The 27,454-nt window shown below is 31.5% G+C and overlaps 3 protein-coding genes and 5 long non-coding RNA genes across 11 annotated transcripts; 3 read left to right on the top strand and 5 right to left on the bottom strand.

The window, feature by feature from the left end:
* Positions 1 to 2,460: 2,460 nt before the first annotated feature.
* PID2 (AGC (cAMP-dependent, cGMP-dependent and protein kinase C) kinase family protein) lies at positions 2,461 to 5,111 on the bottom strand. Its single transcript, NM_128227.5, has 3 exons — positions 4,398 to 5,111; positions 3,313 to 3,851; positions 2,461 to 3,097 (listed from the first exon to the last, which is right to left on the bottom strand). Exons 1-3 carry the CDS (start codon positions 4,970 to 4,972, stop codon positions 2,634 to 2,636), a joined length of 1,578 nt encoding a protein of 525 aa, NP_180238.2. The 5' UTR covers positions 4,973 to 5,111; the 3' UTR covers positions 2,461 to 2,633.
* A 2,443-nt stretch (positions 5,112 to 7,554) lies between these two features.
* AT2G26695 (Ran BP2/NZF zinc finger-like superfamily protein) lies at positions 7,555 to 8,589 on the bottom strand. 2 transcript variants are annotated; one of them, NM_201808.5, is made up of 3 exons: positions 8,453 to 8,589; positions 7,905 to 8,336; positions 7,555 to 7,806 (listed from the first exon to the last, which is right to left on the bottom strand). In NM_201808.5, exons 2-3 carry the CDS (start codon positions 8,308 to 8,310, stop codon positions 7,796 to 7,798), a joined length of 417 nt encoding a protein of 138 aa, NP_973537.2. In that variant the 5' UTR covers positions 8,311 to 8,336; positions 8,453 to 8,589; the 3' UTR covers positions 7,555 to 7,795. The 2 variants fall into 2 exon arrangements, with proteins under 2 accessions (NP_973537.2, NP_001324100.1); NM_001336081.1 differs by having other exon boundaries at positions 7,905 to 8,589.
* A 2,569-nt stretch (positions 8,590 to 11,158) lies between these two features.
* AT2G08165 lies at positions 11,159 to 11,388 on the bottom strand. The gene has a single exon (NR_140291.1). It is a non-coding gene; the product is annotated as an other RNA (long non-coding RNA).
* A 678-nt stretch (positions 11,389 to 12,066) lies between these two features.
* Positions 12,067 to 12,315, bottom strand: AT2G08160. The gene has a single exon (NR_140290.1). It is a non-coding gene; the product is annotated as an other RNA (long non-coding RNA).
* A 571-nt stretch (positions 12,316 to 12,886) lies between these two features.
* AT2G08155 lies at positions 12,887 to 13,089 on the top strand. Its single transcript, NR_140289.1, has one exon. It is a non-coding gene; the product is annotated as an other RNA (long non-coding RNA).
* Positions 13,090 to 13,784: 695 nt separating this feature from the next.
* On the top strand, positions 13,785 to 14,399 carry AT2G08150. Its single transcript, NR_140288.1, has one exon. It is a non-coding gene; the product is annotated as an other RNA (long non-coding RNA).
* A 7,892-nt stretch (positions 14,400 to 22,291) lies between these two features.
* AT2G26692 lies at positions 22,292 to 23,068 on the bottom strand. Its single transcript, NR_140674.1, has 2 exons — positions 22,697 to 23,068; positions 22,292 to 22,601 (listed from the first exon to the last, which is right to left on the bottom strand). It is a non-coding gene; the product is annotated as an other RNA (long non-coding RNA).
* AT2G26690 (Major facilitator superfamily protein) lies at positions 22,592 to 26,438 on the top strand. Of its 3 annotated transcripts, NM_179753.1 has the most exons (7): positions 22,592 to 22,671; positions 22,757 to 22,859; positions 24,083 to 24,300; positions 24,577 to 24,812; positions 24,902 to 25,207; positions 25,286 to 25,632; positions 25,718 to 26,438. In NM_179753.1, the coding sequence occupies exons 1-7, from the start codon at positions 22,669 to 22,671 to the stop codon at positions 26,236 to 26,238; spliced, it is 1,734 nt and encodes a 577-aa protein (NP_850084.1). In that variant the 5' UTR covers positions 22,592 to 22,668; the 3' UTR covers positions 26,239 to 26,438. The 3 variants fall into 3 exon arrangements, with proteins under 3 accessions (NP_850084.1, NP_001324098.1, NP_001324099.1); NM_001336079.1 differs by lacking the exons at positions 22,592 to 22,671; positions 22,757 to 22,859 and adding an exon at positions 23,540 to 23,903; NM_001336080.1 differs by lacking the exons at positions 22,592 to 22,671; positions 22,757 to 22,859 and having other exon boundaries at positions 24,037 to 24,300.
* Positions 26,439 to 27,454: the final 1,016 nt, after the last annotated feature.

The raw sequence follows: 27,454 nt of genomic DNA, 5'->3' as shown, positions 1-27,454 counted from the left end.
CATCAATGTTTTGTCACTTAAAAACCCACCAAAGAAATCCGTAATATTCTTTTTATCCTAAATTTTTTGTCACTTTCAAAAAACTCTCTCGCTATATTAGATAAAGTGAAGATTGTATAGCGAGAGAGTTATTACCTATTGAGCACAAATCTAGTAGATTCACAGCATACAATCGAAATTCGTAATCTACTCCATATTGCAAAATGAAAATAATTTTATTTTTTATTGATAAATTTGATAAAAGTAAAAAACACAAAAGTATTTAAAATTAATTATAATAAAACTTTCATAAGAATAATGTTACAATTACATTTTCTTATATAAAAATTAGGATAAAAATAAAAATAAATAATATATTTAGAGATAAACTTCCTAAATTCCAATATTAACATTTATCAATATTTTTCTAGAATCATATTTTCTTGTCATATTTTAGTAATGTCATCTCGACCGTCGATCTCGATTGATCTTCGGTTCTCTATATCCCAATATCCCTGGACAATCTCATACGACGCAGTCGTTAAACCAACGATATTTATATCCGATCGTAAAATTTAAATCGACGTTTATATCCGGTGGTGGGGTCAAAATGGTCACCACCATATCCGTAGTTAATAAAAAACCACATAAAATATATCTTTTGTAGTTATGTATCTCCACTGGTTTCAAATCACAAGTATTGGTTGTTCTTCAAACTTCTTGTTTATGAAAAAACTTATGTAATAGTCATGGTAAAAAGTTCGTCATCCTGGGATCAACATCGTACCCATCGGACTCATCACTTTAGTAGTCATCTTCGCGGCTTTATCTTCCTTGTAGTGAGTGATAGAAGAACCTAAGCCTCAACTTCATGGCATAAAGCCCTTTTCACAAATAACATTATCATGTGCATCGTAATTAGCTTCCTTGCCCGAAGTATCTCTTGCTCATATCATTGTTTGTATTTGATAACATGAACGTCTTCTTTTTCTTTTTCTTTTTCTTCCTTCTTTTTTTTTTGTGAATCCAGAAATCCTCATGTAGTTAAGTTTATTTATTCTTCTCCACGAAATGAGTAATTTACTAGTCATAAACAAACGTGACCAAGACAGAACACGTCTCTTTTTTTTTTTTCTTTACGGAAAAAGATAACAAAACCTTAATCCATAAAAATTTGGATCAAGACTCTGATATGATAATAAATTTGATGATAATAGAAAATATAAAGGTGTTATTATAAGAGAATGTAAATTGTGACATTATTTTTATGAGAGTTTTATTATAATTATTCCTAAACTCTAATATTAATATTTATCAATATTCTTCTAGAATCTTGCTATATACTGATTTTGTCATCTCGACCTTCAGTGTTCTTCGTATCCCAATATATATAACAAGCACTCTGAGTCTTTGACTTTAATATGTGACAAAGTAATTGAATGGATAGCGGTGAAAGCTTAGTTAGCTACGCATGCAGGTACATTTTCTTTTTCAACTCTCACAATTAAAGTAAAAAGAATCTTATATTTATTTGTCTTCGAAGTTTTCTTCTCTCTTTTTTTCGGCCTTAGGAAAATTGATTAAAGTCATCTAATTCAATAAATCATTACATTGGTTCTTTTTGGCTAAACACTTTAGCTTTTCTTCCCGAAAAGGAGTATGAAATAGATAATTAAATAAGGTCTCATCATTAGTTTTCAGGAAGAATCATAATTGTTTCCACATACAAAATCTTCGGTCGTGATTCTAGTAAGTGAAATCATTATTGTACACGTAATCAAATACATTATATACAACAGTGCGCATCTTATTTGCACATGATTCATTTAAAATGTGCAGATATGTAAAATACATAGATTTTACTCTTTGTCATTTATCAAAATATATATAACTAAGTCAGTATTTTAAAAGAAAATCCGGTGTAACGTAGATTCGGTGTATAAATTTTGGCCGCTTTTACTTTTAAACAAACTTTTTTTTATTTTTTTGGTGGGGTTTTTTATTACCTTTGTTAGAGGCTAGATTGCAAAGAATCACGTTGCTAGTTTTAAGTATTATACAAGACATACGATTGATTATTAAGTAAATCAACAAAATTTGTTAACATTTCGAATAAAAATAGATTGAACTATATAACTAATAAGGATATAATATATGTGCTGATCACATTGTAATAACTCAAACAATTACTTCTTCTTTTTTAAGTTTGATCTTATTTTGAATACAATATTTTGATGGTAGTAATACGTTTTTGGTAATAACAATTGCTATTAATTCAATCACAAATGAGATTTAATAATAAAGGTCAAATGATCAATGCATGCATTTATATTATTAACTTAAAGAAAATTTGACTTGGTAAATCACCTATATATAAACGTAAAATATTTGCAACATAATTCTAATGTAGCGTATATATATGTATGGACTATATATAAGTGTGTTGAAAAGCCAAAATGAAGAACCAATTGATAAATCACATGATAGTGATAGAGCACAAATGATATATTTTTTCACCTAATCATTTACATTCTTACGTCCATAATAATCACATGGACCTCAAATCAAATGAAACGTCGAAAGCTACGAGTAGTAAACAATACAATGTCATTTAGGAAAAAAAAACTGTTAATCTGTTTAAATGTAACCTAAAGTTAAAAATAATCAAAATAATTAGACACATGGTAAGGCTCATTTCTTTCTTTCCTACTCATCATAAACCTTGGTGGAAGATAATAATTAACGCTGCGATTATCACCTTTAGTCTTGTGACTAGTCTCTTCTTTAGGAACCCAAGGTGGCTTTATTGACCTGATTAGTGCCCAGTTAACACCTTCAAAAAACTCATGTCTTTTGATCTCAATAGAGCCTTTGAGACTCCCTAACCTCTTCTTAGGGTTCTTCACCAGTAATTTTATAATAAGATCTTGAGCATTCACCATATCTTCGTACTCTTTGGGGCTATTCACTATAACCTTTGGGAATGTCAAGGGTGCTTTCAGAATGTTTACTAACGTCTTCTCGTTGTTATCGCCTTTAAACGGTGTCCTACCAAATATCATCTCGTATAGAAATATCCCGTAAGTCCACCAATCTACTGCACTCCCATGCCCTTGCCCTGACAAATCAATAAGACTAACTAGTTAGCAATATGAGGCAATTTCATATAGTTTATATGGGTTAGAAAATTAGCTATCATCTTCTTCTTCGTGTCTTAGTTAACGACCCATTTTCTATTAATTTATTTTTATAAGAGTTTTCGTATTTGACTATTTGTTAACTTAAAAAATCACTGATTATTCACGTAGATAATTTGAAGTTTTAGCAAAATACCTGAGATTACTTCGGGTGCCAAGTACTCATGTGTTCCCACGAATGACTTAGAGCGAGCATTGATTGGTTCGGCAAATATTGATGGACATCCACCAGAGATGTCTCGAAGTCCATTTGAAACACGAGAACAAGAAGAAGGTGATCGAGAAAACGTTCTTGAAACATCGTTACTTTTCACAGAATCGCTAGTACCAGCTGCGTTTTCGTGTATTGTTGTGGTAACAACATTCTTCTTTCTTCTTCTGCTAGAAGTGGGAGAGAAGCAGGAGATGACGGGGTTTAATGGAGTTGTCGTGCAAGAAGGTGTAGAGCATTTACGGCGAATGCTGATGTCGTCATCGTCTTCTTGATGGCCACGGTCACGGTCGTTGTCGCTGAGGAATTGTGGAACGACGTCACATTTGAAGGAGAGATCGAAATCTGAGAGCATTACATGACCATCTTCTCTGATCAACACGTTCTCTGGCTTTAGGTCTCTATACACAATTCCCATCATGTGGAGATACTCTAAGGCCACTAGAGTTTCTGCTGCGTAAAACCTACATAGTATCTTAGTTTATTAAGCATTTGGTAATTAGTTACTAGATATGCTAATCTATTAAACAAAAAAAATTGCTATATAGACCTATTACTATATACGTATCAGTATTTGTTGCTAGTAAAATTAAAGATTGGTTTATTTTGTTACCCGAAAATTTTCAATCCAGAACCTACGTCTAAAACATCGTAGTGGATAAGAAAGCAAATATTAAATGTAAATTGTTCAACCAAAAACTAAGGTGGAAAAAATGATAAAATTTCACATCTTCTATAATTAAAAATATTTTTCATTTTTTCATTAAATATTTTAACAAATACAGAAAACACATACAACTAGTAAATAAGTTTAGTATAAGTTAATTAAACCAAAAAATAAAGATTAATAGAAATATAGAACAATATTAAAAAAAAGCCGTGGTACACATTCAAAACAACCCACTAATTAAATACAGAAGCGAAAACACAATTAAATCTTTATTAACAATGAGATTGATTAATCATGCATGGTTAAAAGAAGGAAAAGAGAGTGTTGTGGGAAAGGGGACCTTGTGGAGGAGATAGTGAAACGTTTAGACGGTTGGCGGAGGCGGACGGCGTAGAGATCACCGCCGGGACAATACTCCATGACGAGAAAAGAGTAATGAGAAGCCTCAAAAGCTGCGTACAATGTAGGGCAAAAAGGATGATCAAGCATCCCTAAAATCTTCTTCTCCATCTCTGCCCTTCCAAGCTTTTTCTTCACCGCAACAGCTTCCTTATCCACAACTTTCATAGCATAAAACGCCGTCTCGGGACTTCCACGTATTTGGCAGAGGTACACACTTCCGATGTCACCACTTCCCAACCTCTTTAAAAGCCGAAAATGTTCTAACCCTACCGCACGGCCGCAGCACCGACGGAGCCTGGCCATAGCTTCCCATGCGACTTGGTTGGCTTTGTGAGGCTTTGATTGGTTATAGCTGTTGAGACCATGGTTACTTAGATGAGATATGGAGCTACAACTAGGGCTAGCCGTGAAAGAGCTGCTCAGCCAACTCGTACGGCGGCTCGAGTCTGGTCCGACGGTGGAGCTCTCATAATCGGACTCATTATCTTTGTAAAAGATACTAGAATTAGCCATTAGATACGTCTCAAGGGCAAGACAATAACTGTCTTGTCTTCACTATTTATCCATATTCTTCACATACATCTCTTTTTCACTTTTGTCTTTTTATTTATTTATTTTTGTACATATTTTTTTAAAAATTATTGTAGTAAAGTTAAAACCATGCGTGAAGATAAACAATATAGATCCAAGTGTGGATATAAACATAAAGGAGAATTGATGAGATGCACATGTCAGGCATGCTCCGCCAAGCTGACACCACCACTATCCTTTGTTTACTCAAAAGTTATAAATGTTTGAACAATAAAATCCTATGCCAGCTTTACCTTAGTATCAGAATAATCCGATGACCCAAAGATGGTCAAATCCCTATTTAGTATTTATTTATGAGAAATTACAATGAATAACTCAAGAAAGTCCCCTATAATACGAGATGACAAAGAAAAGCTAAATAGAAAATAATGAAATGTAATTGCATGACTATATAAAAAACATTTTAGAAGCATCTTGGATTTAGTAAATTAGTTAGATTTGTTTCTTTTGGAGAAATCTCCTTATTGAATTGGATTTTTTTTTGCAAAAAGTACAAAGTTCTAAAACTTGTCCTATAGTATTCTAAAACTTATTTAAAATTAAGGGCTATCAACTTATTATTTATATATAAAAAAATTCAAATCTCGCATGCATTTTAAGAAAACTGAAATTTTTGTAATTCGATTATACAAAAATAATCTTCTAATTGAAAACTAGTTTCTGATACATGTCAATTATGTTAGTCTGATGGTACGTAATAGCCCTCAATTTTCAATATTTTTTTAATTTTGATATATTCAATTTTGTTGGTTTTTACTTAAATTACATTTTATAGGATTACACACACTATTATTATATTAAATCTATCTGTACATATGAATTTCTTTTCTTTAATGAAGTCGAAGAGAGAAAAAAAAACTCAAAAGTCCATAGGTTCTAAATTCTAATCAACAGAACATGTAAATCATATAATGGATCATATATATTAGGTTTGATATTTATATGACCGATGTCATTCGTGGATTGATCCGTCAATAAGTGAAATATTTCATATGTTGCTGATGCTCTATGTACAGTACAATTTTTGATATGTACGTAGCTATATATGGTAACAAAAAAATGTAAGAATAATAATTCTTGAACATAGTATAGACTGAAACTTAAAAGTTTTGTAAAAATAGCTTGATTCGATGAACCTACAGTGACCTTGGTTTGGGCCAGGTAGTGGTGGTTAAAGGCGATCGTCTCTCTTTAAGGGCATCTTCAATGGTTAGCTTCAAATTTTTCTTCAAAATTAGAATTTCTTCAAATTTGAAGACAAAAATGAAACAAGACTTTTCCAATGGTTTCTTTCATTTTCTACTTCAAAAGGAATATTCTTAAATATATTCTATCTCTATTTTATTATTAATTATGAATAATACCCTTTACTTTGTAAACTTATGAATTTTAACCAATTTCTTTTATAATAATAAGCAAATACAATTATACATTAGTTAATCCATTTCTTTTATAACTTTAACCCACTTCTTTTACAATTGTATCATAAATATATCTTTTTAATTAATGTTATGTAAAATACATTATTATAAAGAAAATCACATTACATAACATTAATTAAAATATATATTTATGATACAATTGTAGACATATAATTCTCCCACAAATAATCTATAAGGAAAAGGAAGATAAAAATAAATAATTTATTTTTGCATTTTAGTTTGATTGGATTAAAATAAAAATAAATAATTTGTTTGGTGCAAAATAAAATTTTGTTAGAATTTTAAGGATTATTTTGTAAATAGAAAAGTTCACATCTTCAAAATTGTGAATAGTATACCTTCAAATATGAAGATACACTATTCAAATCTTCATTTTGAAGATAAAAATGAAGTACTATTGGAGAAGATTTTTTCATTTTTTATTTCAAAATGAAGGAAAAAGTGAAAAATGAAATACTATTGGAGATGGTCTAAGCAGGTTACAACACTATCTTCAATTCTCTTTTTTATTTCTTTTAGATTTCTTAATTCATAATTTGAAAGAGGGAGAGAGAGAGAGAAGAATAGATAGTGCATCTTGCAGTAGTTGGGAATATGTATACCAGCCTCAGGAGACTAGAAACGCCATCTAACTTCGTTTTTATCTAGTGTAGGTATGCCATGTTATAAAATAAAATAAAAAAGACACGTGTTATCTTGAAAACATCTGAGAATGGTTTCATGAAATTCTTTGGAGAATGTCCCTTCCTCTTTATTATATTTGAGCAATGTGCTCCTTGTAAATGTGTGACAAATTTCTATTTTCGAACTATATTTCGGATGTAAGTTACGCCCATACTTTTTAATATTGTGACTGTAGAAGCACAATAGTTGTTAGTGCTGGAGCTACAAGTGTTAGATCAAATACAAAACTTACTTTATTTTTTACAGCGTACTTTAAAATTGCTTCTGCAAAATGGTATATCGAAAGAGTAGAATTTAACTTTCGTATTTGCAAATACCTTGTATTTGCTTTAAATTTCTAGTGAATTCTTCCTCTAAAGATCGTATATTTGTACTAAAAAATAAAATATCGTCAATAATCTATGTATCTCGATTGTTTTTGCAATAAGGTCTCATTGATGCCTTAATTGTTTCAAAATTTTGTTTGCAACTATTTGTACTTACGTTAATTTGCACGAGTCTAAACTTTCAATTGATTTCAAGTCAACGTAAGAAAGCGTCATGCATGTTAGAAAGTAGAAACACTTGTTGAAAGGTATAATTAAAACAAGAGATTCTTCATTAGCTCTTTCTCGTCCATTTAGACGCCACCTAGAGATCAAAAAGAGGAAAATATATCAATTCAAAAGTTCGAAATCAATAGAATAACATTTTAAAAGAAGAAAGAGAGGATATATATATTTACGCACCATAATCTCTTGTTGTCTTGCATTTGAAGCATTCTGCCCTGCTTGCGTAGTTATGAACCCCACATCCCACCCTAGGACAAACCCAATCGCCAGTTTTCCATCCGGGAGGACAAGCTGCGCCATCATTCCCGTAAGCAACCATTTGAGCTCCATAGTACTGTTCCGTATACTCGACTTTGATCATTCCACATCGGTAACAACTTGTTCGGCTCGCGTAATTGTGGCTCCCACAATTCAATGCACCACAATACCAATCACCAGCCATAACTTCGGTCCTGTTGTACAAGTACGTTGACACATCAACCCCTCCAAATTTGGGGTATCCGCATTTTTGACATGATTCTCTTTTCTTGAAGTTTGCGTGCTGACACGCACCACATAGCCAATCTCCTCCGGTCCAGCTCATATTTCTATCTATGTATCTCTAACAACCTGAAAAGTTAACTAGTAGCACTCAGCCAACTTACTCAAGATCTAGTAATGATTTAGTTGTGGAAAAGCCTTATGATGAAGAAGGAGCTAAAATTGAAGGAAAAAAATGATCGAACCTGAGAAGACAAGAGACTGGTAAGCGAAAGGAATTGGTGAACTTGGTTGTTTGAGAAACATGTCATTTTATAGGCATTAATGATCAGAATGTATATGTAGATAGATTCTGATTCCATCAACTTTCTTTGCAACATGAGGATATAGTAAAAGAAATTAAAACCAAAGAAATGAATTCCGACGAAATAGCCTTGGTGCTAGAAGACTTCAAGACATGATCATTAATTTGGATGGTGTGCATTATAATTTTCTGAGGGTGAAAATAATTTATTTGGATCAGGTAAGACATATTTTTGGTTTGGACACCATGTTTTGTCTTAAGATGCACGGTTTTACAAAAATAGTTTTAATATCAACGTTCAAACATTACGGGGAAATAGACGTTCGATATCGATTAACGTAAAGTTGAAACTGTTTCATGTGAAGGAGAAAAAAGTCGTCAAGGATCATTAGGAGGGAAATAACGAGAGCGTCCTTGAGGGCTTAAAGTGATTCTCGATTGCATTATTGTAGGTATAAAAGAGAAGAGGATGATGAAGGGTATTATTCTCTTCTGTTGCCCCCCAATAACCATTTGTTCCAATTCTGTCCTTCATTCGTGTTCCTTCACACTTAGCTCCTTGTTGGATTTCGAAATCTCTCATATTATCCGTTTAGTTTCTATTATATCTTATAATGAATTCAAAGTGTACACTATATCACTTTTAATAAAGTTATATGTGGATATGGGAAAATGTCAAAACAACTTACCAATCATATTAAAACATATGTTCATTCTTTTATAGATGTTAAAAAAACAATGTAGTACAACTCAAACTATAAAATTAAGACATTTCTTATCTAAAAAGTAATAAACCATATATTTTGAAATTTTAATTTAGTCTACATATAACCTCTTGTAGATTAAATTGAGCAACAAGAAAAATTCACCGATTTTAGAGTTTCACACATATATTTCATCACCATCTTTCCATATAATGAGAACATAATTAAGTGAAAAGAATCAAAATTAAACCAAATTTGATAAGCTTCACCACCTTATCTACTATGCGTTGCTTGTATTTTTTGTATAATAGCGCCTTCATTTCTCCTAAATTTTGGAAATAATTTTTTTCTTATGGACCAACAAATTTGACATTAAAAAAGTTACCATACACAGTTTTAGACTGTTACTAAGCAATCATTTTTCTAGTGAAAACAAATAGAAAAAAGATTAGTAGTGTTCTAAATACTATCTCTTTTTCGAGAGCTATTATCTGGTGAGAAGAAAAAAATTGGTTTCTTTGAAAAAAAAAATAGCATGAGTGAAAATATCGTAAATAATAAGTTTCCTCTCTTATTTTTCTATATAAACACAGTTTGTCATTTTTCTATAATTACATCGGCATTGTACATTGGCGTAAGGCAATACTTTAACACTTTAATTTTCTTTTCTTTTTATAGAAATGTTAAAAGTTATTTAGCAACAAGAAAACACAATTGTTAACCAAAGATGATATACAAATGGAATTTGGTTAACACCAAAGTAAAAATAAAGAGGCTTTTCGCAAAGGAAAAAAAAAACAAAAAAACATATAGCCTAGTATCCAAAAAAAATAGATGAAACTCCCCCGGGTATGTTCTCTTCTAGTTAATGTCTTAAGGGCCATATGGGGCGGCCATAACGCGGACAGTATTAAAGTGTTACAAAAAAACTATATAATACTAAATTCACTTAGAATTTATTCCTTATTATAATGCCAATTTATTCTTTCTAACACTTTTATTCTTCTTTTCTTCAATAATTCAAAAGCCATCATACCAAGATTCACTTAGGCATGTCTACGTTCATTCTTCTTCCTCTACATAACTCGGTTCAAATTAAGTTTACATAACTTTTACCATTTCGAACATGATTTTTCTACGTTATCCTAATTTGTGCGATTTTCAATTCTTGTTGTCGGCTACTTCAATATTTACAGGCTGAAATCGGAAAGATTAAGCATTAATCAGTTTGACATATCATTATTATTCTGCCACAATTGTGTTCATGAAATAATTATAATGGGTAGTTGGTGCTGTTTATGAACACATTATACATTACATTTTTTGTTGGGTTAGAGGGTTTCTAATACTGCCTCTGTTCCTTTTTGTTTAATTGTTTAGAAAAAAAAATTATTTTAAAAAAATTAATTTTTTAGATTTTCAATACAATAGTTATTAGTTATAATTGATAAATTGTAAACTTCAATACAAATTAGTGAATATCATTGGTTTATAGTTATTGAAAATTGTAAAACACAAAAAACAATATATTTAAAAGTAATATTTAATATATTTTCTTAATATTTGTGTTTTTTTCTAAAAGATCAAACAAAAAGGAACAGATGGAGTAATTTTTACTTACCTAATTCTCATTTTTATGGTAGTTTGGTTTTCTAAGTCATATGAGTAGAAATTTTACTTTGTATAAGTTCAAAAAGAACAGGAAAAAGAAAACGGAAACACGAGTGGTTGAAAAAAAAAAAAAATTAATGACGGTATTTTCCTCTTCCTATTTGGTCAAATGGTTCATATGGCTATTTTGGATCTAATTTCATTTTTATAATTGGCTGTAAGAACTCGATAACTACACTATGTGTCGTCGATAGTCAAATCAATTGGAAAAGGAATTCTTTTAAATCACTTTTTTTCAAAACCAAAGTATTAGATCGTAATGTAACCAAGAAAGGTTGCTTTTAGGAGGAAGGAATGTTTGTAACTAAAGCAAATTGGGTTGCGGCGAGAGGACGCTGTGTGTGTGTTTTCTTCACTCAGTTGTTCTGCTCTTTTTTATATTTGATGTTTCCTGTGTCAACAATTCTATATGTTTCTTGGAAGAGAAGCAACCTTCCATTTTATATACTAAATTGACAATATTGAGATGACAAACCAAGTAGAATCCTTAACCCATGAACATGGCCCGCGTACAAAGGATTTGATTCTTGTAAGTTTTTTTTTATAGTTTGTGATGTATATTTTAATTAGTTAAGGAGACTATTCTTTATGATATCATTTGGATCAATAACAATACCACAATCCTTATTATGCTGGGTAAGGTGATTTGATAGAGTTGAATTTTGATGGAAAATGCTGCAAAACTGGACCAATAACCATTTGATTAAAAACACTTTTTCGAATTAGTGAGGAGATATAAATGTTGGATTCATTAATAAGTTGGCAAATTAAAGAGAAATAGTATGTTAGAGCATCTACAATGGTGGGCTCTTAGCAAATAATCTTAACAAATAATAAAAATTTATATAATTTAAATAATAGATGAGTCTTTTAAATTTGTCTCTTACCTAAGAGACAATTGGTCTAGATTTCATCAAATTTAAGAGATCCATAATTAAAAAATATTATTTATCTATACTTACACTTTAGTTTTATTTATGAGACCTAGGCTTAGAGATCCCCATCAAGAATGCTCTTAGTTAATATAGTTATTTTTGATGAAAATCTAAGTAAAATAAAATAATGTGGATCTGATTTATATGCAATCTAAGCAAAATCAAAACATGGTGGATATGATAGCATTTGGGATTTTATCCATATTAAGCTTAGACAAATCAATAGATACAAGAAAGTAAGAAGTTTTAAGAGAAAAAGGGATGATTCTAGCGTGTTGACACCGAGGGGGGTTCGATAAGAAAGAATCAAAATCAATACATATGATGTGTCACAAATGGCATATATTCCTAGATGGACTAACTATTACATCAGTCATCTTAAGTAGTGTATACCATTGGTCGTAACTTTTACATTGTTCGATTTATTTTTGGTTTTTTTGTTGCATAGTCATTAAAAAAAAAAAAAAAATCGACATCCTTGGCACTTGTAGCATAAGGTATAATATAACTGTTTTATTTCTTTTGATATTTAGCTCATATGAATATTCCATCTCTATGCTACGTTACTTCCGTTGAATATTCATCTTTAAATTATTTATATACTAGGAGTTATCCTGGTTTTTTATACATATTTTACCACTAATTCCAATTATGAGATTATAATTGTAGTGTTTATATTTTCCATTGGTAATGCTATTTTTGGTGAATCAAAACAAATACTCATTATTTGCCATTTTTCTGTTTTTTTTTTCTTTTTTCTGTTAGTTGGGTTTCTGTTTTGTTTATTTATTAATCACTGGATTATTTCTGAAAATAGTAAAGTATCTAAACGAACTGAAACAGCAGTACAGCACCATCATGAATAATGAATATTAATTATGTTTGCTTTATTCAATTCAATAGCAAAATGTCTAAAAGCTTACATTATTATTGTTCTACAATTAGGATATGTTGTTTTGTGATTGAAGCAATTTATTCATGGTTAAATTTGTGATTTCAAAATAGATTGATAATGTTCTTTGGCCTTTGTAGATCCTCAAGACATTTTGAGAATTCACCATTTTCTTCTCATGTGGTTTGCGTTTGCATAATTATCCTATTACTACTTCGAGATCTAGTCTTGTTGAAGCATTTGGGTTGTTGTCTTCGATTCCAAAAAAAATTCAAGTGGTTGTGGGTTGTGCCCTCAAACTTATAGAATAGCTGAGTGTATAAAATCTTTCAAATTATTGATTAAAGTACATGATGTTGCTTTATCGATGTCATGGAAGCCGGTAAGAGAGAAGTTGGCCTTGAAATGTGGATGTAGTATGTGTTCGTTGGAAAACGAGATTGTGTAGCAGATATTATATTCTCGTCGGATAATTACAACTAAGCATTATTAATTAACTAATATCAAATTAATTAAGTAATTATGCTAAGTGATTAACATAAGACTCAAATAATAAAAATAATAAACTAAATAAATAAATTATTTTATTCACGTGTTACTACATGCATGTGACCAAACTCACTCGGACATATACTAATTAAATATTTTGGGTTATTTAGGAGGGTTTACAATTTTATGTTTACGAGTGCTTTTTTTTTTTTTTTTTTTTTTTACAAATATTTTTTTTTTTAAGATATCGGGAAGAGACTATGCGCTAGAGAAAACCATTCAGAAACTGATGTGCTTACATGAGAAAAATGTTATTTCAAATCTGAGTATTTTAGCTAAATAATCAGTTTGAATATTAAAACTACGAGGAAGAAATCTAATATAGAAAGAAGAGAAAAAATAAACTAAAGACACTTCGGCTGCGAATGTCGGCTTCTTTGGTTAAGTCGGAAATTTTCTTAACTTTTCAGGTTAAAGGAAACAAATGAGCGAGTGGAATATTTATAGAGGGACTAAGTCATTTGGGAATAATGTATTGACAGCCTACGTCTTTCCATTGTGACAAGTGGCCGAACATGTTTTACCACCGGGACTGCATTGACCAATGACAACAATACTTTGCAAGACGATGACACATATGGTGTTTTAGATAACTATCAGTAGTTCTTTTCTATATGCCCCGGTTCTGCAAATTTCCGGTGTGGTCGTTTCCGGTCCACCGTTTACAAAAGTAGCTCTACAATATTTGCTTGTGAACTTGGTTGGTCCTAGGCCATACATTTGGATGGCTTTACCGTTTACAAAAGTAGCTCTACAGTGTTTGTTTGAGAACTTGCTTGGTCCTAGGCCATACATTTGGATGGTTTTCCAAACTAATACGTTTTCTCTTAACGATTTTCTACGACTTACAACACCATTAATCCGCCACGATGAGTTACATTTACTTTAATTGGGCTTAGGGTCCCGCTTTTCTCTGAGCAGGGCCTGCCTGAACTAACACCTTAAGTTCTTAACGGATAGTTTAGGCTTGTGGACGGGTGTTACCCTATGACTCTTTCTCTTCTTTGCTTCTATTCCCTGTCTCTAGTCTCTTAAACTTTGTTCTTCTTTTAGTACAACAACTTATAATAGCTCAATAAACAAACCCATGAAATGTAGTCTTAACGTTTTAGAGGCCCATCTCTTGTATACCTTTTTCCCAATCTTGGCCCAGCAGATTTATTAACCCAAACCTTGAACCTGGATTCAGGTTTGACCCACAAACAATTATCTCACACTTTTTGTTTGTTCATCGCGTATAAAAGAATCATTTTTTTTTTCATACGTATCAAGAATCCAATGTTTGATATTCTTCAACTTCTACATATTTGGAAAGGTATTTTTGTCACTTGGAACTTGGGAGTATAGAGTTCGAAAATATATAAACCGTATAATACAAACCACATAACTTCTCTTGAGCTTCTTTTTTGTTTTCCTATTATTAGTCTCGTATTTAATCAGCCTTAATACTTTTGATTGCCATGATTTTTTTACTTATTGGAAATTTAGGCCATGAATGTTTGTAGTTTTTAAAATGTTTTTTTTTGGATTTTGGTTTTTAGTTTTTGATTTTCTTTGTTTTTGTTTTTGGTGTAGATTTTAGTTTCTTAAAAACTTGAATGGTAATTTGTTTAGATTTTGGTTTTTATGTTAATAGATAATATTCTTTTTTACAAAAATATCTAAAAATAAAATAAAAAATTGTGATCGATGGTTTTTGAGAGATAAACTCCCAAAACATAGATTTTGATTTTCTTTGAAAAATTGTTAAAACACTCAAAAACTAGATTCCCTATTTTTTAGGAAAATTTGTTTTTCAAAATCTTGAAAGGGTACAAAATAGATTTTGGGAAAAACTAAAACCAAAAACTAGTTTAAAAGTCAAAAAAAATTCTTCTCATATTTTTCATTTTTATTTTTTCAAAGACTTGTATGCATTCATTTTTCAAACCAAATAAAGGCTCCGAGTTACGAAAAATACAAGGATAAAGAAGCTTAAGACAAAGCTAAACAACATAAAAAGGGAAGTGCAACATCTATACAAAGATAACTTAAAAAATTCGACGAAAGATCCATGAAAATTTGAAGACAAAAACTAGAAAGCAATTTGGCGTAAGTGATAACAAGGTTTAACATATTTTTATAATTCAAGCTAGAAAGCTAAACCAGTAAGTTTTTATAATTCATTTTATTTTATTCCCAGAATTTAACATATTTTTCGTGTAAAGTTTGTAGATAGGATCTGTCACCTCAAGATTTCAATGATCCATGTAACTGAGCATTTACAAATCTACATTCACTATAACGAGGATAATTCAAATAAATGATTGTTCTTTAAAGATGGTAGGGTTCGTCCAATTTAGGACAAGGACGCCCACAAGGCCACAACCACAGCACCCATATCATATAAGAGATCTTAAGGTTATTATGTAGTGGAGAACATTTGAAAAAGAGAAGTCAAACATGTATAATTAGATGCAAGCATTTAATTAAATTTAAGCATGGGAACAAATATAGTGGAAAAACAAAGATATGTATCAATCAAACACACTCTCTCTCGATTCTTCCTCTCATGCCTCTCCTTTTCTCTTCGTATAGATTTTTGCCAGCCTGCCAAATTTCTGATGTCCATTTTGAGATATTCGGAATGATTGTTCATTTGGCCACATGCATTGCTTAATCAGAAGGGTTTAATTGGTCGTGGGTCTACCTATCTTTACAAATGACTAATATGATTGAAGAAAACTGTTTCAAATTGTAACATTGAAATTGAAATTGTATTCTTTCTTTTTTGCGTGATTGGTAAGACGACATTGAAATTGTATACTTTCTTTTTTGAGAAGCTAGATTAAAATAATATTCAACAAGTTTTGTTACCATTTATTTGTTTTAACTCTTTTACAAGTACTATTGGGATACTATGTCTCTAAGTTCTTATTGTACACCAGATATCCACTTAAGTTAAAAACTTGCTCTAACAACTACAAAATTCTAGAAATATTGAAACATCTTTCAACCTTTAAAATTAACCAAGTTTCAATCAGTAGACGACTAATGTGTGTTCAACTTGGTTTTTCTCCTGTTTTGAGTTCTTTAACTAATGAGTGTTTTTTTAAAATCTATAAGTCTTAAAACGATTTCCGTAATCTGTAGCAATCATTAATGTTTTTCTCATATGCCACTTTTTTATATATATTTCTCATGGGTTGTTTTGTACCACCAATAAAGTTGGGAGAAACCGTCTAATAATTTGTAAGTCTGCCATAAGAAAGAATTTGGAGACAAAGTCACACGCGTACCCATATCTCCATTGATAATATCAATATCATAACTAATACAATTATACAAATGTGCATATCCAACAGAGTTCATTTATATATTCGCTTCCTCTCTATTATTACAAATTCATTTGTTCTTTCATAATACATTATAATTGAGTGAAAGTGCCCTACAACTTTCATATTATTTTGCATGTGTTCGGTATGCCACTTACTTCCTCTCCATGATATATTCCACACTTACACTTTATAAATTCATATATTATCTGCGTACTGTTTCACTTATATTTATCCAAAACACTGTTTCAGTATACTTATTACAATATGTTTCATGCTGTAGAAGATCTTGATAGCTGTAAAAGAAACCGTCAAACTCGGGGTATAGAGGGCAGCAAAGAGGGATCGTTAATCACTTGACTGGAGACATTTTTCAGAAATTAACATAATTATATATATATTTTTTTTTGGGGGCAAAAACATAGTTATATTTATAAAAGTAGAAAGATGTTGTTCTAGTAAGGTATTGATTCATGTAGTAGAAGACTTTGATATTTGTAAAACAAACTGTCCTATGATACGTGGCCTATTGGTTTGATAGAAGATTATTTTTAGTTGGTTATATTTTTAAACTATAGTATCCAAATATGATGTGAACATGTTTCAGGTGCGATTCACGCCCATCCTACATACATTGTCTATCTTATATGTATTTGTCCATCTCGTTCTTTTCTATGGGTCTTAGTGATTTTGACTTCCACTTTATATATATAAAAGTCAATCAGAAAAATTTGTGCCAAGGTGATCCCACTTTGTATCTACTCATTCGTTGTGATTCCTAGATGGACACGTTTTCGAATGTCCGCATCGCATATGCTGTCGATATAAAGGTATAAAGATAGTTTTAGAAGAAAAAACAGATAATTAAAAATGGTAAAAGTATTTATAAAACACTCGGTATAAAATAGATATCGTTATTGTTTTTATAAGAAAGAATAATACCATATATATATATGCATCATTATTTTTCGTAAAATTAAATATAGAAAACTAGATGGCGATATATAGAGTAGAAGAAGTGACACAAAACTAGTAGTCCGGTTTTGCTTGGTCATCTCTAAAATCAAGACCAACATTATTGATAATACAAATTTGGGTTGTTAAGTATTGTGATCCTAGTCCATGACATTCTTTGATTATTCTAAAAATAGTGGAAACCATTTGATGGGAAGTAAATTATATTGAGATTGGATCGGATATAGAAACATAAAGTAGCAAAACAGAAGAAAAATCTCCCTTTCTCAATGTTTTGGCCACTTGAACCCTAAGGGAAAGACTGTTAACTTCCTTTCGACCTTGTTATTCTTCGTCAGCTACTCTTTGTACGTAAGACATAATCTAGCTAGTTCTAAGAGAGAGACCCCTTTTTCTAATGATCGCTAGCATCATATGATTTTAGTTTGTACATGTAAAAGTAAAAGAAACAAAAACAAAAAACAAAAAAACCAATAAATTAGTCAATGTTATAAGAATTGTGATAGCATAAGTAAGTGAGAGAGCTTTTCTAGTATAGAGCAAAGAGGATGGAAGCAACGGAAATAAAAGTTTGGTCATGAAGATCCCAAAGAATCTCTCCACGGCTTTGGCTACACAACTCTCTCTTTCTTTTTTATCGGAATATTAAACGGTTAGAGATTATATTTGTTTTTGACAAAAAAAAAAAAAAGAGATTATATTTGTTAGTAGTTTAGCAGAAAACAAAGGAATTGATCATCCACATTACAGTCAAAGGTAATGCTGCTTATTGAATCTTTCTCCACGGTCAATATTAAACAAAGGAATTGATAATCCACATCCACTTTGTCATCTTTGTATCATCCTCCTTATACTTGGTTTGATTGGAATGAATGAAGACAAGTCTTTGTTCAAAAAAAAAAAAAAAAAAAAAAAAACATACCTCATTAGTAAGCCTATCGGCCAAAACAAAGAAAACATGCAAAACGAAATAGAGATAAATAAGCAAATTTATCATAGGTTCAAAGAGCGTTAAAAGAAATGTCAAAAAGTCCAAATATGAACACAACCATGAGATAAACGAATATCACTGCAAAAACTTTCAACTAATCACCTTAGAATGTTACTTTGATTCAGAATCTAAATTAATGATATGAGATGTAATTCTTTACAAATAGATGTTAGTTTCTAAATTTGGTTTTCATTTAATATGTAACTGTAGACGAGTGTCAAGCATTTTTATACGAAATATAAATAACATCTAAAAAGTAGTCGAAATTTTTAGGGTGGTGCAATGGTTGAAAGATTTGATCATATTGTTGAGGCAAAAGAGTTGGAGTCCTCCAACCGTATTTAACCATGATTTTACCCTGAATCTCTAAATGACAAGAATAGATAATGTTATATATCAAAAAAAAAAAAAAAAAAAACATAGTGCTCCACATATTCTAGTGAATTATTTTTTTGGCAGACACATTCTAGCGAGATTAGTCTAGAATGTTTTATAAGTTTGCGACTTTTTTCAATTAAATATATATTTCATTAGACAAATAAAAAATAAAATGGGCATATGGACCTAAGGCTTACAACAGTAGAGCCCAATTACAAAAGAGAAGATCAAAAAAGTACATTGAAGATGGCAAATAAGCTCGGAACCTGTTGATCATCAAAAACAGAGTGGCCAACCCTTAAATCCGGCGGATTCAAGGTCCACAACATCGCGACAATTCGAAAGATCAAACTCACACAGGAAGAAACCGGTTACCGACATCGATAGATTTCTATCTTCCGAGTCAACATATACGAATGTGTGAATTTGGTAATATTGGTATTAGAATATTATGATTTCGAGTAATGATGTCTATCCAGACCATTAGGGGATAACAAAAGTGACTGAATAATTAGAGCGAAATTTCAATAAAATCCTAAACCATAGATAGGTTCAAAAGTAGCCACAACGAACCGTCTAAACAAAACAAAAACAAGAAAATACAAAACAAAGAAAATAAAATGAAGCGAGGAACGGACAAGAGGCCCGGCTGCCTTTCGCTTCACCATATTTGGTGGGGCATTAGACGCACTAGCTTATTGTTGTGGCTCACATCTCCCAAAATATTCAACCATAGTTTTGCATCTGCACCATTAAAAAATTTTCCTATTTTAAATTTAATTTCGTTTGAGATTTTTTTTTCCATTTAAATTTTATTTCATTTTAAAGTTAACGACTATTTTGTCTTCATAATCAAAATCAGAACTATTAAAAAGACCCTTATTTGGAAAATAATAGAAAATATAGTCGAACCTATAAAACAAGTGTATGTAAACAATAAATAAATAATTGATTTATAGCATATAAAAATAGTAACCTAGTGTTTATAGCATTGGTGGGAAAATCATTACCGGATGGTTGGTAACTGAACCGCGAAAAGAAAAACAAGCAAATTACTTTTTTGGTAATTATTTAACAAAAAATGTAAATTACAATCACTGTTATCTTTTGAATTCAGAAATATCATAATAGTCTCTGGTATATCTTTACGTGTATAGCCTTTACCAATAAATAAATAAAAAATCACATTTTAACATATATATTAGGAAGGCTTGTAGGTGATTTTGCACATGCAAATCACAAGACATGAACGAACAACTCAACAGCCTCCACAGATGACCAGAATAAGAGCATGATACTTCTATTCAGGTTAAACGACTGTAATGAGGGCATGAACCAAAGTTCAGGTGTAGACATGCCATCACCTACTACGTCACAAACCGTCGAGAAACCCATACGAAAGAGTTTTACTCCATCTTGACTCACGATAGAGCGATGAGGCCAAATGAAAAAAAAAAATATTGAATGGATAGTTGATAGTTCAATCCGGAGAACTTTTGAGCTATATACCAATAAAAGGGAGTTTAATGTTGTCTAGCTTAAAGGGAATTTAGTTTTGGGACTTGAAAAGAAAAAATATGTTCGACAAGATTGTAAATTTAACATCAAAACTTTAGCTCGTAATGTCTATCTAGCTTATAGGGAAATTTAGTTTTGGGATTTAAAAAGAGTAAAAATGTTCGACAAGGATTTAACACTCCAGAAGACATTGTACATTTCGACAAAAAAAAAGAAGACATTGTACATTTTTGTCTCTCTTTTTTCTTTTTCTTTTTTTCTTGGTGAACCCCGTAACTTGCATTAATTATCTTGTTTGTTTAGTTTTTTTTCACAAAGCTGTATAAGGCGTGACTGGTACTCTTTCGGCATATTTTTGATTGATTTCGAGAGTTTCTTTTGGTCTCGGCATTTAGAGTAAAATCTGATTTGGGATGATTTTTTTGAAGAACACTAATGTAGTAGAGTCAAAGCTTACATATTTTTAGTAGTTGGAAAATTATTTGAACATCTTTAATATGAATGCAAGTTCCCGTCTGCAAGCCTCTTTATTTGCCTTTGTTTTCATTTTTGGTTTGAATACAAGCAAATGTCAAATATGGAACATATTGATATCTGTACTTTGTTTTTAATATCAATTGGGACAAACAAAACCAAATAGTCGACCGTGCATTTAAAGGATTTTTAGAAATATTTGGCTCCTTTGCACATTTCCACATTACCTCATCCATTTTTGCTCCGTGCATATATTCATTATATTACTTTTGAGTAACTTTCTCGTGCCTTCTCCGAATTCCGTCATGTATTTCTCATATTATTTCCTAGTGATTCTCAACAGCCATGCAATCCAAATTACCTCAGAAACTTTCCTTTGATATGATCCGATCCATATCAAGCCAAATAGACCTAGTTTGACCCCTATTACTATGTAAGAAGCTCCAGACAATTTTTAACCTAGTATTTGTTTACGCTTTTTCTTCTAAGTTTTGTCTAAGTGTTTAAGAGGGACTTACAAGACTTCAACTACATTTGTGATGACGATCTTATCATTTCATCCAGCTTAGTAATATAATGTTATGCTCGAAACGTGTTTGATAAAGGGGTTAGACCAAATTTCAAAAACGTTTTTTCTTACTTAACCAGTATGAATTAGTGGACTACTAAGTGACATTGTTTTCAATGCTCTAGTTAGCAAATCAAAGTTTAGCTAATTAAGTGATCAATGAAGTTATTTGTCATGAAAGTGGATTAATCTTGTTTGAGCGTTGCAAGATTATATAACACTACGTTGTTGCTTAATGAATGTCTTAGCATGAAAATTATTTTTTCTATCTTATCTTACGAATTATCTTCCCCATGATCAATTGTTTGTTTATTTCTTGATTTGCCTAGTAAACCTTCTAGTTTTTGGTTATAAATTTATAAGTTTCACCCTCCAGGGTTTGAGTCTTCTTGGAAACAAATATCACATCCTTGTGGAAAGTTTGGGTTTAGGCCAAAGGCCAAAACATTCCAGAAATTATTCCAAATTAGGCGGGTAAAGCCCTTTTCTACTAGTATATGTTCGATATTCTTCTTATTTGGAAAAAAAAACATATGTCATATTCTACTATATGTTCTCATTCCTATTCTTCTTAGTTAGGCAAAAGATCTCATTGCTATTCTTCTTCTTATTTAGGCAAAAGATATATATATATATATTTATATTTATATCAAATATGGTTCGTTTTTCAATAGTTAGTGGAGAAGTAAAAAAAAAATAAGAGTTGGAAACTAATAGTAATGAACCTCGTTGAGAATCTTTATTTGATCTCGCCAAATATTTTATGGAAAAATATGCAAGTGTTGTTTCATGATCCAAAGTTCTCGCTCTATGTATGTGTCTTTGGGACCCAGAGTTTGGGTCGAATAAATAAGTTATCATCATAAAAGAGAAAATTTACAACAAATAAGAAAATAGAAAATTAAAGAAAAAAATTAAAAAGAGCCAAAAATAATTTCGAAATATAAATTAAGAAATATTTTAAAGTTGGGGAAAAAAGTGTGATGAACCTATCTCAAAGATTTCACGTTTTTGCGATATGTCCCAAATCACATATAGTGGAAGGTCGGTGCTAGCCCTCTTTCATTCATTTTGTGGCTATAAAAAGGCAGTCTCCTGTCCATCATTATTTGCTTCTGTGGCTAACAAAGAGCAAACAAACACTTAGAAGAAACTAAGAATACTCTCATCAAGGCGATATAGAAAAAAATGGTTTGGATAATCTTTTTCTTCTTACTCGTAAACTATTGGTTATAAGATTCGGGAACTTTGGATTGACGTACGTCGTTGTTTTCAGGAGAGCAAAGGGAGTTGGACAGTGGCTGATGCCGTAGACTACAAAGGACGACCTGCCGACAAATCCAAAACCGGTGGTTGGATCACTGCCGCTCTCATTCTTGGTTCGTCTTCTTCTTTTCTACTTGACATATATATATATATATATATATACATTTGGTCCTCATGTACATAATAGATATGCCATTTTTTTTGTGTGTGCACATATACTTATGCCATTATCAATAAGAATCTGTGTGAAATTTATTCACAGAAGTCCTAGTTAATTAGCTAAAAATGAACTCTTTTTTTATAGCTAAAAACGAACTTCTTTTTCTTCTTTATTTAACTGCATGCTTTTTTATCTTTCTTTTTTTACTAAAATCTTCGTTTCTTACTTCATGTGACATGCATTACTACTATATATTTATATTATTTAATATTCTGTAAATGAAGAAAATACATCTATCATCCACATATTGGCAGAGTAGTCATTAGTGAATACATACATACAACTTATACGTAATTAATTTGATCAAGAGGGTGTAGTTCATGCGTATAAGTTTTAAATTCCATAAGTTGTATAATTTGTGAATACATGGTGAGAAACAAAAGAGACTCATTTTCAAATCAGTCACACTCACACATGCATGATATGATTGAAATAAATATATTTGTATATAAAAATATGAAATGTCGTTGTTCTGAATCTCGCTGATTGAAAGAAAGATAAAGAGAAAAGGAACACGCCACATGGCTCCCCATCTCGCTTATCCAATCATAATAACATTTTTTTTTCTTTTTTAAAATTTAATCATTCTGAAAAACAATATTGATTAGAAAGAGAAAAACGAAAACTGGATTTATATCTGTATTCACGTGTCTACTTAGGGAGCAGAAAATGCCGACCTCCAAACCCTTGTTTTGTTCCTTAATATTCTCTTACAAAAAGTACCAGTTGTCTTAATTAAAATTAGTCCGGATAATCCAAAATTTAGTTTTGTTGCTTCTAAGTTTAAAACTGATAATATATCTCCTTCACTTCCTTACTTTTTTAAAGGACAAAAAGATTGAATGTTACATCCATAACTTATCATGAATATTCATTTATGTTTATCAATACTTTATATTTTATTTTGTTGGCCAAATTAATAGTTGGAGAATGAAAGGTCTATGTTATTTTCGTATTAATTTACCTTAAAACAATCAAACTTGTTAATCAGCTTATGGCTGCTTACTAGTTAAGGATTATTCTACTTATATGTATGAAATGGACTCACCAATTAACTTGGAACATATGTACAAAACTACAAATGTTGACACATTAAAAATGAAACATATATTGCAGGGATAGAAGTTGTGGAGAGGCTATCAACAATGGGAATAGCAGTGAATTTGGTAACATATTTGATGGAGACAATGCATCTCCCAAGTTCAACCTCTGCCAACATTGTCACTGATTTCATGGGCACTTCCTTCCTCCTATGCTTGCTCGGTGGTTTTCTCGCTGACTCCTTCCTCGGCCGTTTCAAAACCATCGGCATTTTCTCAACCATTCAAGCTCTGGTAAGACTCTATCTAAAATCTTATATATAGTTTTAAAAAGGTCATTGTGATTAGTTGGTTTTACCATCTAGTAGTAGATGCGTCTAAGAGAATAAATAACCTGTATTTTTCTCCAAGATCTCCGATTCTAAAACTACTATTATAAGCAAATTATCAATTAGAGCTCTATTAAAAAAATTCACTTAGAAAAAATCAAACAAAATGTTCGCTATCAAATCTGCTAAGGTCGTTAACTTAGTTGGAGTCTTGGAGACGGTTTTAATATCTTGTATACAGGGAACTGGTGCTCTAGCGGTAGCAACTAAGCTGCCAGAGCTACGTCCACCAACATGCCATCATGGAGAAGCTTGCATACCCGCGACCGCCTTCCAAATGACAATTCTTTATGTTTCGCTTTACCTTATAGCCCTTGGAACTGGTGGTCTTAAATCTAGTATCTCTGGATTTGGGTCTGACCAGTTTGATGACAAAGATCCTAAAGAGAAAGCTCACATGGCTTTCTTCTTCAACAGGTTAGGTTTAGAGTTTATTTTCATGCATGGAATTATAACATTGTTATAGTGTTCCCTTTTTCAAATAAAATTTTAATTGGCACATGCAGGTTCTTCTTCTTTATTAGTATGGGGACATTATTGGCTGTGACTGTTTTAGTTTACATGCAAGATGAAGTGGGAAGATCTTGGGCTTATGGAATCTGCACTGTCTCTATGGCTATAGCTATTGTAATATTCTTGTGTGGGACTAAGAGATACCGTTATAAGAAGAGCCAAGGAAGTCCCGTTGTGCAAATATTTCAGGTCATAGCAGCTGCGTTCCGAAAGAGGAAAATGGAACTACCTCAAAGCATTGTTTATCTTTATGAAGATAACCCTGAAGGCATTAGAATTGAACATACTGATCAGTTTCAGTGAGTTTCTCAGTTCAATCTTTACAAAGAGGAAGTAAATTAAAGTAAATTTTGTATCTAATAAAATCTTGTGTGTAGCTTGTTGGACAAGGCGGCCATAGTTGCAGAAGGAGATTTTGAACAAACCCTTGATGGAGTTGCAATCCCAAACCCTTGGAAGCTAAGCTCAGTGACCAAAGTTGAGGAAGTAAAAATGATGGTTAGGCTTTTGCCTATTTGGGCAACAACTATAATTTTTTGGACAACATATGCCCAAATGATTACATTCTCTGTTGAGCAAGCTTCAACTATGAGACGTAACATTGGAAGCTTTAAGATCCCAGCTGGTTCCCTCACCGTGTTTTTCGTTGCGGCTATTCTCATAACTCTAGCTGTCTACGACCGTGCCATAATGCCTTTTTGGAAGAAATGGAAAGGAAAACCAGGTGACATAAGATTCATAGATTCATATATCTATTCTTTTTTCATATATGTCTCTCAGCTATATATTCACATGCATTAACATTTCAGGTTTCTCTAGCCTACAAAGAATAGCTATTGGATTGGTCTTATCAACCGCTGGAATGGCAGCTGCAGCTCTAGTAGAGCAAAAGCGTTTATCCGTTGCGAAATCTAGTTCACAAAAAACATTGCCTATAAGTGTGTTTTTACTTGTTCCACAATTCTTCTTAGTAGGAGCTGGGGAAGCCTTTATCTACACTGGCCAACTTGATTTCTTCATAACACAATCGCCTAAGGGAATGAAAACTATGAGCACTGGACTCTTCTTGACCACTTTATCACTAGGTTTCTTTGTCAGCAGTTTCTTGGTCTCAATCGTCAAGAGGGTCACTTCAACTTCTACTGATGTAGGATGGCTGGCTGATAACATTAACCACGGCCGACTCGATTACTTTTATTGGCTTTTAGTCATTCTCAGTGGAATTAACTTCGTTGTCTATATCATATGTGCCTTGTGGTTTAAGCCAACGAAGGGTAAAGACTCAGTAGAGAAGGAAAATGGCAAGGGATTTTCAGTTGAAGACTGCTGAATTTTGTTTTGCAATAATTGTCTTGTGTACAATATTATCTTGCAACAATGTCGCTTTCCAATTATGTTTCTTGTATATTAAGCAATTGGCTTGTTTTTAGATTCCTCCCGGTCTCAAATATTGTGTCTTTACCGTTTATGTTATTCACTCTTTTTTTTTGCATCGTGAAAAATAATTATTTAACGAAGTATACTTTTAATTTTCTGGTTACGTCCTGTCGCGATCCGATTAATCTCCTTTTTTTTTCGATTAATCTTTTAGGTTTTATGCTTTAGTAGGTCGAGAAGATGAGATCCACATTTAGGCCTTTAGCTATTTCATATCTCTTTACCTTTGTGATCTAGTGTCCGGAACATTGTAGAACTGTGGAGAACATCTTGCAAAATTAAAGATGGTCTTAAAAGTTGTAGAAAAGTGTTGAAAGATCTAGATTAATTTTGACCGGAATAAATCCATCTTTATCGTTGATTTGGAAGGTAAACTTGCATTTTAAAGAGTAGGATCTTTCATTAGAAGCGAGTTATGAAGACGATGTGTACCAAAATTCTATTTAATAGCTTAATGAACATTATATTTGTTTTAGAGTTTCCCTGCAAGCTCACTAGGTAGGATCGTGCATTTGATTCACCAAAAAACTGTAAAACTCATGAGCCGGTTCTTTAATATATTTATGGTCGAAAATCGTTTATCGTCAAAAAATGTTATAAGTAGCAGGCCCAGCCCGTGCATAAGACAGTTGAAACAGTTACTTTAGATCACCGATATACAAATAATTGAAAAGCTACAATTCTAAGGTTATCTGTTTGGTTTGCAACTTTACCCTCTATCTCCAAAAAAATATAAATTTAAAACTAATACGTAATATAACTTATATATATATATTATAACGTTTTTACATTCAAATTCAATATATTTTTAAAATTCTAGAAGTATAGTTGAATTTCTCGTGAGGGTTTTAATATAACACATTATTGTCAAAATTTTACAAATTTGACGATAACAAAAAATGTTTTATTGCATATTATTTTAAAATTTGTATAATTAATGGTAAAAACTAATTGTAGAAATTAGCTAGTTAGAAAATTTTCTTTTGTACAAAACCTATACAGTATTTTATTCTTACAAAAATATTTTAGATATAAAAAAAAACTCAATTTACCCTTAAATTTTGTTAAACGGACTCTAGTAAGTAAATACTTGATTTGAGTTAATTCTA

Source organism: Arabidopsis thaliana, chromosome 2, assembly GCF_000001735.4.
Source record: "Arabidopsis thaliana chromosome 2, partial sequence".
NCBI classification, from domain to species: Eukaryota; Viridiplantae; Streptophyta; class Magnoliopsida; order Brassicales; family Brassicaceae; genus Arabidopsis; species Arabidopsis thaliana.
The sequence above is the reverse complement of the archived record's forward strand: the minus strand, read 5'-3'. Positions and strand labels throughout refer to the sequence as shown.

What these genes read in the sequence shown, in the direction of transcription:
- AT2G26690 (NM_179753.1), top strand. An exon ending in TCTCAACCATTCAAGCTCTG is followed by an intron (nt 24,301 to 24,576) that starts GTAAGACTCTAT and finishes TCTTGTATACAG; the next exon opens with GGAACTGGTGCTCTAGCGGT. An exon ending in ATGGCTTTCTTCTTCAACAG is followed by an intron (nt 24,813 to 24,901) that starts GTTAGGTTTAGA and finishes TGGCACATGCAG; the next exon opens with GTTCTTCTTCTTTATTAGTA.
- AT2G26695 (NM_001336081.1), bottom strand. Translation starts at nt 8,310, where the DNA reads ATGAGCTGGACCGGAGGAGATTGGCTATGTGGTGCGTGTCAGCACGCA.
- PID2 (NM_128227.5), bottom strand. Translation starts at nt 4,972, where the DNA reads ATGGCTAATTCTAGTATCTTTTACAAAGATAATGAGTCCGATTATGAG. An exon ending in TTCACTATCTCCTCCACAAG is followed by an intron (nt 3,852 to 4,397) that starts GTCCCCTTTCCC and finishes GATACTATGTAG; the next exon opens with GTTTTACGCAGCAGAAACTC. An exon ending in GGCACCCGAAGTAATCTCAG is followed by an intron (nt 3,098 to 3,312) that starts GTATTTTGCTAA and finishes TTGATTTGTCAG; the next exon opens with GGCAAGGGCATGGGAGTGCA.